The sequence below is a fragment of the Juglans regia genome, chromosome 7 (genome assembly GCF_001411555.2).
Source record: "Juglans regia cultivar Chandler chromosome 7, Walnut 2.0, whole genome shotgun sequence".
Taxonomy (NCBI): domain Eukaryota; kingdom Viridiplantae; phylum Streptophyta; class Magnoliopsida; order Fagales; family Juglandaceae; genus Juglans; species Juglans regia.
This window is the reverse complement of record NC_049907.1, coordinates 50250452-50260116: the sequence shown is the minus strand read 5'-3', so window position 1 is coordinate 50260116 and position 9665 is coordinate 50250452. Positions and strand designations below refer to the sequence as shown.

General features: G+C 36.9%; 2 protein-coding genes across 3 annotated transcripts; one reads left to right on the top strand and one right to left on the bottom strand.

The window, feature by feature from the left end:
- The first annotated feature begins 1535 nt into the window (after positions 1–1535).
- On the top strand, positions 1536–4667 carry LOC108986352 (heat shock cognate 70 kDa protein 2-like). The gene is made up of 2 exons (XM_018958936.2): positions 1536–2037; positions 2713–4667. The coding sequence occupies exons 1-2, from the start codon at positions 1824–1826 to the stop codon at positions 4449–4451; spliced, it is 1953 nt and encodes a 650-aa protein (XP_018814481.1). The 5' UTR covers positions 1536–1823; the 3' UTR covers positions 4452–4667.
- Positions 4668–5318: 651 nt separating this feature from the next.
- Positions 5319–9168, bottom strand: LOC108986298. Of its 2 annotated transcripts, XM_018958875.2 has the most exons (10): positions 8914–9168; positions 8684–8745; positions 8184–8274; positions 8013–8099; positions 7753–7806; positions 7202–7386; positions 6696–6778; positions 6440–6540; positions 5639–5855; positions 5319–5498 (listed from the first exon to the last, which is right to left on the bottom strand). In XM_018958875.2, the coding sequence occupies exons 1-9, from the start codon at positions 8959–8961 to the stop codon at positions 5640–5642; spliced, it is 927 nt and encodes a 308-aa protein (XP_018814420.1). In that variant the 5' UTR covers positions 8962–9168; the 3' UTR covers positions 5319–5498; position 5639. The 2 variants fall into 2 exon arrangements, with proteins under 2 accessions (XP_018814420.1, XP_018814419.1); XM_018958874.2 differs by having other exon boundaries at positions 5319–5855.
- Positions 9169–9665: the final 497 nt, after the last annotated feature.

Below are 9665 nucleotides of genomic sequence, written 5' to 3'. Positions count from 1 at the left end.
TATGATATCCTTTTTATTTACTACCATGGTGGCATTGGTTTGCATAAATAACCATAAGTCATGAATATAAGATGCTATATTTCTAAGTTTTTAATAATGCACGGCTTTATGTGTCTGTATAAAATTAAATATGATAAAATTAAGTAAATTAATAATTATAAAAATTAAATATTTTTTAAAATTAATATTATTTTATTACTATATAATAAATAAATGAATAATTCGATGTGAGGATTTGATGTAAATGAAATAGTCAAAACTAAATTTATCTCATGTTATTTTATTGTTATACAATGAAAAAAATAGTTATTTCAATATGAAGACGCCCTCAATGTGAATGGAATAGATAAAATTAAATTCATCTCTTATTAGTTAAAAATGTTATTTAACATTAGCTAATCTATTGAGAGTGTTATGAATCGTTTAACAATAGGAAGGACAACAGAAGGATCATCCCACTAGTAAATTGTTACCAAATGTAAAATGCTCAAAAACTCGTTCAAAGTGACAAAGTCCATTCAAGAAAGATGCGGATGGTTCTAGGCTTCTGGGCCTAATTAGGGCAGTCTAATGCTATGATTCCTGCCTGACGGGATTGTGTTTTTAAGCATGTTAATTGGAGCAGTTCTTTTATATACAGTCGTTAGATATAACTGTCGTGCAGTCGTCCACGCCACATCAGATTTAAAATAAATTTTCCTCTCATCAAGTATCTCTCTCTCATTAACTCGGTCTTTCTCTCCCATCAGCTCCAGCAGTTCGGTCTTTTCCTCTCATCAACTCGGTCTCTCTTATCAAGTGTCTCCATGTCAACCACGTTTGCACGTCATTTGCACCAGGCGCTTGCAACAAGCACTTTTCTAATTGGAATGGCTTCAAACAATGGATTGATTTCATATAAGTGGCTCAGACCATTTCAACCCCTTCCCGTGTTGGTTTGTTTTTTTCAAATAATGTTAAATATAATTATAGAACTTGCAAGTATTGTATAATTTTTTTTAAAAGAGTACAGTTTACTATTAAAAAAATATTTTTTTATCATATAAATCTTGTATTTACTCATTATTTTAAAAGATTGCGTGATGCTTACACATTCCACGATTATAAATATTAATTTTTTTTTTCAAGTGACTGCAGTATTCCACAGTGGTGCCACTGCTAAATCTTTAGATACGTGAATGAATATTAATAGTTTAAGGGGAGTGCATATTTAATTTTGAATCCAATACTTAATACATATCAAACCATTTGGAGTATTCCAATGACCATTACACCACTATCTTTAGTAGCATGCCATGCAAGTAGTGTACTAAAGAAAAAAAATCCTATTAAGTGGGAAAAAGCGACATATAAAGTGAGTGGTGAATATCGTATGAACTAAAAAAAACGAAAAACGGGAGAAAAAAGGGGAATCGTTGACTTGTCTTTCACCCTTTGCTTATATTTGTTTATTGGTAAGTGAAAATATGACCAGTTCTCCACGTGCATGTTAAGCCAAAACAGAAATTCGTAAAACTAGCATGAACTGGTATGATATGGAACTAAAAACCACAGCCAGGAATCGGATACTCAAGAGATATTCAGATACAAGCGAATCAATCCTCTCCGCACGTACAAACCCTTATCTATGGCCGACAGCCATTTGCTCCCATCGAAGATTCTAGACTTACCAAAAAAGAAAAAAACAATCGAAAATTCTAGATCCTCTCGCTAGCAGAACATGTATATACAGCTACCCTAGGGATCTTAATTCTTTCACATTCATCACCACTAATTCTCTATTCTCTAAAGCTTCTTGAGACTCCCCAATTTTCGTATAAACTATGGCCGGAAAAGGAGAGGGTCCCGCCATTGGAATCGATCTCGGCACGACCTACTCATGCGTCGGAGTGTGGCAGCACGATCGCGTGGAGATAATTGCCAACGACCAGGGGAACAGGACGACGCCTTCTTATGTCGCTTTCACCGACTCCGAGCGACTGATCGGAGACGCCGCCAAGAACCAGGTCGCCATGAACCCAATCAACACCGTCTTCGGTAAGTTTTTACTATCTTTTCATTTTAGATCTGAGCGTGAGGAAGATCCATTTACGTGTTCTGTATTTATACCCACAAGTGGGCCGTCATAGTGGTATTAGAAAACGACTGTCGTTATTGGTATTCTTAGACGTGCACACAGGTCGGTAGTCGGTACGGTCCCATTTGAATACTGTTTCAGGGTTTCTTAGAAGAATAATTAACCGTGATTGTGGAATGGTTATGTGGATATATTTTTTTTAATATTTCTGGATCCATTTGCAGTAATGGACTTGTAATGTTTTTTTTTTAATATCTATAAAATGATGAAATGCACTCGAATTCTAATTTTAGTGCCTTCGTAGATTGAACAACAGCTGGTACTATGCGTTTGCAGAATTTATATAACGTCTTTTTTCTGGGATTTGTTTTGGAGGGCGGGTGGTTGAGATAGATATAATAAAGTTAGGCTTAACCAGATTAAAAAGCTATTGGATTTGCATTCTGTTTGGCGTTGGTAAATTCCACGATATATGGTTGTGCATGAAACTTAATGCAGCTTTAACTGCAATTGATTCCGGTGCTTTAGTTTTTGGGGGTGGATGCTTTAATGGCTTTGTTAGATTTCTGTACTTTGATTATGTGACGTATCTGTTTGTTGTTGTGTGCTTACACTATATTTTCCGGTGTCCACAGATGCCAAGCGTCTGATTGGTAGGAGACACAGTGATGCCTCTGTTCAGAGTGACATCAAGCTCTGGCCATTCAAGGTCATTGCTGGTCCTGGTGACAAGCCCATGATTGTGGTCAACTACAAGGGCGAGGAGAAGCAGTTTTCTGCTGAGGAAATATCATCTATGGTCCTGATAAAGATGCGTGAGATTGCTGAGGCATTCCTTGGTTCGACAGTGAAGAATGCTGTTGTGACTGTCCCAGCTTACTTTAACGACTCTCAGCGACAGGCTACTAAGGATGCTGGTGTCATTGCTGGCCTTAATGTCATGCGTATTATTAATGAACCGACTGCAGCAGCCATTGCTTATGGTCTTGACAAGAAGGCAACCAGCGTTGGTGAGAAGAATGTTTTGATTTTTGATCTTGGCGGTGGTACTTTTGATGTATCACTGCTCACCATTGAGGAGGGTATCTTCGAAGTAAAGGCCACAGCTGGTGACACTCATCTTGGAGGAGAGGACTTCGATAATAGAATGGTGAACCACTTTGTTCAGGAATTTAAGAGGAAGAATAAGAAGGATATTAGTGGTAACCCCAGAGCGCTTAGAAGATTGAGGACAGCATGTGAGAGGGCAAAGAGGACACTATCATCCACTGCGCAGACCACCATTGAGATTGACTCATTGTACGAGGGTATTGACTTCTATTCAACCATTACCCGTGCTCGATTCGAGGAGCTCAATATGGATCTATTTAGGAAGTGTATGGAGCCTGTGGAGAAGTGTTTAAGGGATGCGAAGATGGACAAGAGCACCGTCCATGACATTGTTCTTGTCGGAGGTTCTACTAGGATTCCCAAAGTGCAGCAGCTGTTGCAGGACTTCTTCAATGGAAAGGAGCTTTGCAAGAGCATTAACCCAGATGAAGCAGTCGCCTATGGTGCTGCTGTTCAGGCTGCGATCTTGACTGGCGAGGGTAATGAGAAGGTTCAGGATCTGTTACTATTGGATGTCACCCCTTTATCCCTTGGTTTGGAAACTGCTGGAGGTGTGATGACTGTGTTGATTCCAAGAAATACCACCATCCCCACCAAGAAGGAGCAGGTGTTCTCCACCTACTCGGACAATCAACCAGGTGTCTTGATCCAGGTTTATGAGGGTGAGAGAACAAGGACCAGGGACAACAATTTGCTTGGCAAGTTTGAGCTTTCTGGCATTCCTCCTGCTCCCAGAGGTGTTCCTCAGATCAATGTCTGCTTTGATATTGATGCCAATGGTATCTTGAATGTTTCTGCCGAGGACAAGACCACCGGCCAGAAGAACAAGATCACTATCACCAACGACAAGGGAAGACTGTCAAAGGAAGAAATTGAGAAGATGGTTCAGGAGGCTGAGAAGTACAAGGCGGAGGACGAGGAGCTCAAGAAGAAAATCGAGGCGAAGAATGCTTTGGAGAACTATGCATACAACATGAAGAACACTATTAAGGATGACAAGATCAGTTCCAAGCTAGCCCCAGCTGACAAGAAGAAGGTTGAGGATGCAATTGAACAAGCCATCGAATGGCTAGATGGCAACCAGCTTGCAGAGGCAGATGAGTTCGAGGACAAGATGAAGGAGCTCGAAAGTATCTGTAACCCCATCATAGCCAAGATGTATCAGGGTGCTGGGCCTGACATGAGTGGTGGTGACATGGACGAGGATGGCCCTCCTGCTGGAAGCAGTGGTGGTGCTGGTCCTAAGATTGAGGAGGTTGACTAAGAGCCTTAATCTGCTTTTTTATTTTTATAATGCCGGTATGGGGTTCTGTTTAGGAGGTTTTCAAGTACTTTAATATCGTAGTTAAGCTCTCAATTTTAATTTCAGTGGACTTTGTATATCCGTATTTTACAATTGGGAAATGCTGTTTGTCCCGAGACTTTTCTCCCGACACAATTTTTTTATTTATTTAGTGATTAAAAAAGTATTTTTTTTTAATGATGTTGTAATTTTTTTTAAATGTTTAAAGTTATTAAAAAAATGCATAAAAAATTGATGAATTTCCACCTACAGCCACCCTTTACAATTTAGGGCTTCTTGGCGTACTAGGAATCCGTGGAATTTTGGTGTATTGAATTCGAATGTTGTGTTGTCAAATTGATATTTTATCCTCTCATTCAGGATACCGTTCTGTCGGTTTAAAGAGTTAAATCGTCGCTCTTACATTGTGTTTGGATGTTAAAGTGAGTTGAGTTAAATTAAATTAAGATGATAAAATATTATTAAAATATTATATTTTAATATTAATATTATTTTATAATTTAAAAAAGTTGAATTATTTATTATATTTTATATTAAAATTTAAAAAAGTTGTAATTATAAGTTGAGATGAGTTTGGTAACCAAGTGGCAAGAAAGGCTCGCACATTTCCTGCAAATTGTGGTTTTCACGTCGGGAGAGTTTTCAGCTTTAGTAATGCAATATGCGGCTTGAGCTGCTTACCTTCGTCCGGTTTCATGCCACCCATAAAAATTGTGGTATAACATAGGCAATCACGCTTACCACAAGCAAAGCATATTAATATATTAAACGTGAAAGTCCTAGTAAATGTGAAAGTCTTGCATCTACGCGTAGAGGAAAACTACGAACTTACAAAAACAAAATCAGATCATCTTTCTTCAGAAAAAAGTTCACATGGAAAAAGGACGCAATGGAAGGAGCAGAAGAATGCCGAGGTCAACAAGATACAACCTTGCATGGTACAAATTGTGCCCATTTTCGCACGGCAGTCGATGCCACCTAATTTTGGCCTTGGCCGATGAAATGAAACTGCGTAATATAATCAACCATAGTTTCGGTAAAAACCATATAACATTCGTTGATACAATTTTCTCTAAGAACCAAAAGAAAATAACAAATGAATATAAAGATGTGGCGGGAACATTGCTTAGATAAGATCTATCATACACCTTATTGTAGACCGCTGTAGCTTGATACTTTTTTGACGGTCTCCTCTTCCATTTCCACAAGTTGACGGCAGAAAGTTTCAACATCGTTTGCCTCTTCCTTCAACGTGAACCTGAACTCTTTCCATTGGGACTGGCTAAAGCCATCCTTCAATACTGGACTGGGGACCTTCCCCAGCACACTAAATCCCTTGCGATCAATGGAGAGCATGTATGCATCCTTAACAAGACAATATAGAGCAGCTGGTTATTGGATTTGAGGATGCCATTTTTAAAGATTACGGACTATGTAATCCCAACAATAGAATTAAACGCCTTAAGCCTCTTGTCTAAAACTAATTAGCAGTAAACTTATGCAAGTAACAGAAGTAAATTAGTGAACTAATTGATAGCAATAAACTTTTCTGCTGTAGATTTATCCTGTCCTAGACTGCTCAGGCAAGGAACCCAAGGTTTCAGGGCATGCCGGGGGGGGGTGGTTGGTTTGGAAATGGGTGGAGAGAGTGATGTATGGCATTCCTCTAGTCCAGTGGCAAAACTACAACGAACAACGTAATGTCTCAGAATAACAGTTAATTACCCCCACAAGAAATTATTTATTCACTAACAAGAACTCTGGTATTAAAATCATAGTCATTTGCTAATCTATTAATCTAGTATTTGTAACATGCAGCAAGGAACACAAGTTGAAAACAACCTTTAGCAAGTTGAATTAAATGGGCATCAACTATAATGGGCTCATCACAGCATTTCATACACTAGTAATTTGTAGTATGGTAAACGTTCAATAGATCAGTGTCTTACCCTTGCATTTGCATTCAAATATATGAAACAAAACAGCATCAACGCTCTACGCCTTGCTCCACTTTGATTAATCCCGTCAATTAGCATTGCAGAAAAAGGTGCTACAAGAAAAAGAATTATCAAGTAATTAGAAAATTCATGCCATCAGAAAAAATATGGATGCACAAAAGTTATTCTACTCTCATGCAAGTATATGCTCGCCATTATGCTGAAGTTGCTAATGATCTTCTTGGTGAACTTATGCTGATGATCTGACCTAGTGGATCTGCTTTAGACGCTTTTATGTCTTCGAAATCAACTTCATAAGTGCCTCCATTGCCATCAATAAACATGGAGGATCTAGACAATTGAGATCTTGAGTCAAATGTAATCGGTATATGAGAGCAGCAAATGTAGTATATAATTTGAGCCATATTGTAGAAAGGACAAGCACAATATCAAACTGCATAATCATTTAATTTCATATGCTCCAAATATAACTTTCACGGCGTGCTCTGGAAGAGTGGGTACTGCAATTTGAAGGTGCATCACATATACAGGGAAAGTCAAGTATACATCAAAAGTTACAGACTCTGTAAACAAGGTATAAGTGAAAAGTTACAATTGACAAGTTGCACTTAGTAATAATTGCAGAATTTGAACTTCTTTCGGGGCTTGTGATAAAATTTTCCAGATCCTTTTGACATAACGAGGATATTCAATTGCTAAACCAACTATACCCAAACGGTACAAGACAAGTAATCCAGAGAGGATGTTGTTTACCTGAAATTAAATTTATAAACCACATATTTTTCATCCCCTTCCAGTAACTCCTTAAGGCTTTCACGTCGAGATGCATAACTAAGATTAGACGAACTTAATACACCAGAAACTGTATAGCTGCACTGACTAATTGCTTTTTGTTCAGATAATAAGACTTCTCTAAGGCTTTCTGCTGCAGACTGAGCCTATAACAAGAACAAGAAAAAAAAATAGTCAAATATGAAATGTTATAAATATCACATTGAAAAATATTAAGGTAAAACAATTTGAAAGAATATGGCAAATCAAGGTCTGGCTCCACATTTAGGTAAGATACTGAACTGCAATTACTTTTGAGGAAAAGTTATCGGAGCTAAATTACACACCAACGATAACAGCAAAGAACAAACTAAAAATACGCATTAAATAAGTGGAGAGATTGAAGTCAAAGACCAGAATTAATAGGTTATAAAATCAAAATTATTTTTTTTTTCAAAAAGAAAAAGAGAGATCAATTATTAACGCCATTTTGAGCCAGCATGTTCCATTATCATTAAGTGGAGTTAGAATACCTTTCCATCTTTAAGAGGCTCTACATCCCCAGTCAGAGCAACCCGAGCTGGTAGCTGCAGAAGGTGAATAAATCAACATCGACTCTTACAATTCAGAATAATTGTATATAGATTATACAATACAGCTACATGTCTTGTTACTATAGTTTGTGAATGGAAGCACTCGAGGGGGAAAAATATTTTAGGAGCACAACAAAGAAATCTTCATAGACTAGTTGAACAAGGAAAAAGAAGCAATGCAATTCCAAATCATCAACAACCTTTTTCATCGATCCAAGTAAGCTTGTCAGTGGTCCTGGGATGGGACTGGACACAGCAAATGAACCACGCTCATCGATGATTGTGTTCTACATTAAGTAAAAAAAATGAATTAAGGATATCATACTTGTTGCGGGCATATAAAACTGAATGCACCACAAAGAGGGACTTACCACATTATGCAAATCCTTTTCAGGCACCCAAATGTATGGCTTCCCTCTTCTGAGTATGTATTTAACCTTTGATGTGTAAATATCCTCCTTACTTAAACATTCATACAAAGTATAAGCGAAGAACCCCCGTTACTAATGTGCAAAGTAGCGTTTTCTCTCATCAAATAACAGTAGCCATACAAACAATTTGAAGAAAATAACAAAGAAAGAAAATAATCTACAATATCCAAATCCATGGAATGCGTCATTTGGTTTATAAAATCATCAGCTCGATTACCAAAAACAAAACGATTGTAAGATTGTGTTAGACTTCTTACTTATAAAAAAAAAAAGATTTTGTTAGACTTCTAACATGATTCTTTACTTAGTTTTTTTACTTTTTTACTTAATCGCTAATAACCAAGCATATACAAAGCTAAAGTCGACAAAGAGGCTTTACGAAGTTATATATAGTTGAGAAAAAATAAATAAAACAAATCGTTTGAGCATGGTAAGGATACCTTCCTTTGGCGTCAGCTTTAATGGTATTAAGGTGGCCTTGCCAGTTTGAAGCCAATATGTTCTGCAATACCTTTTATCGTTAGTGTTAACAATCTAAAGCCACCAGAAGTTAGAGATATCATCGTGCGAAAACAGCAAGCTAAATTAGCGTTACAGATGATATCAAATTTTGATTCGCAGAGAGAGAGAGAGAGAGAGAAGGGGGAATGGAGGGAGGTAGCGAGAGAACCTTGCATTTATCTGCAAACGTCAAAACCGTTGCCTTCTTGCCCTTCATGACTACGTGGATTTCGCAATCTTGCAACCCAAGCGCTCGACGAAATTACTCTGCTACTTTTGTTATTTGTATATGCGCGCGGGCGTGTTAGAAGGAGGGCGAGGCTGGGGTTTAGGACTTGTAGCGTGAAATCGGTCAGGTTCTTAGGGAGTTACGGCTGGGGAAGCAGGGAGACGAAGCCGTATAACTTTCCGAGATCAACCCATATCATTTACATATCAATATATATTGTGAAATGTATTGTTTGATATTATTATTCGAAAAGTTGTATAAACTGGTATTTATTTTAATATTAAAATTAATTTTGTTAAAAACTTTTATTTTTTAGAAAAAATAAAATATCATTTTTTAAACAATAAAAGGAAATTCAATTTCTGATATAATATATATTATTTAAGAATATAATAGATATAAATTATTTAAAGGTTTTTATCAAAGTATATGATATAAAATCTATTTTGTTAAAATTAAATAACCTGTAAATGCATTCGAATTCTTTTAAAAAATAATGGATTTTTTTTAACCTTTTTAGGTTTTTTTTAATAACAAAAAAAAAAGTTTTAAATTTGAATATTGAAATAAAAAATAAACCAACTAAAAATTTAGAGAAATGCTTAAGAGCAGTCGAAAGTCGCAGCACACTGTAAAGAATTTTTTTTTTTTTCTTTTTTTTTTTCACCCAACCCGTTGATTGTGCTGGGTGA

What these genes read in the sequence shown, in the direction of transcription:
- LOC108986298 (XM_018958874.2), bottom strand. Translation starts at nt 8,961, where the DNA reads ATGAAGGGCAAGAAGGCAACGGTTTTGACGTTTGCAGATAAATGCAAG. An exon ending in AAAGCTGACGCCAAAGGAAG is followed by an intron (nt 8,275 to 8,683) that starts GTATCCTTACCA and finishes TGAATGTTTAAG; the next exon opens with TAAGGAGGATATTTACACAT. An exon ending in GTTTATAAATTTAATTTCAG is followed by an intron (nt 6,779 to 7,201) that starts GTAAACAACATC and finishes TCAATTGTCTAG; the next exon opens with ATCCTCCATGTTTATTGATG.
- LOC108986352 (XM_018958936.2), top strand. Translation starts at nt 1,824, where the DNA reads ATGGCCGGAAAAGGAGAGGGTCCCGCCATTGGAATCGATCTCGGCACG. An exon ending in CCCAATCAACACCGTCTTCG is followed by an intron (nt 2,038 to 2,712) that starts GTAAGTTTTTAC and finishes CGGTGTCCACAG; the next exon opens with ATGCCAAGCGTCTGATTGGT.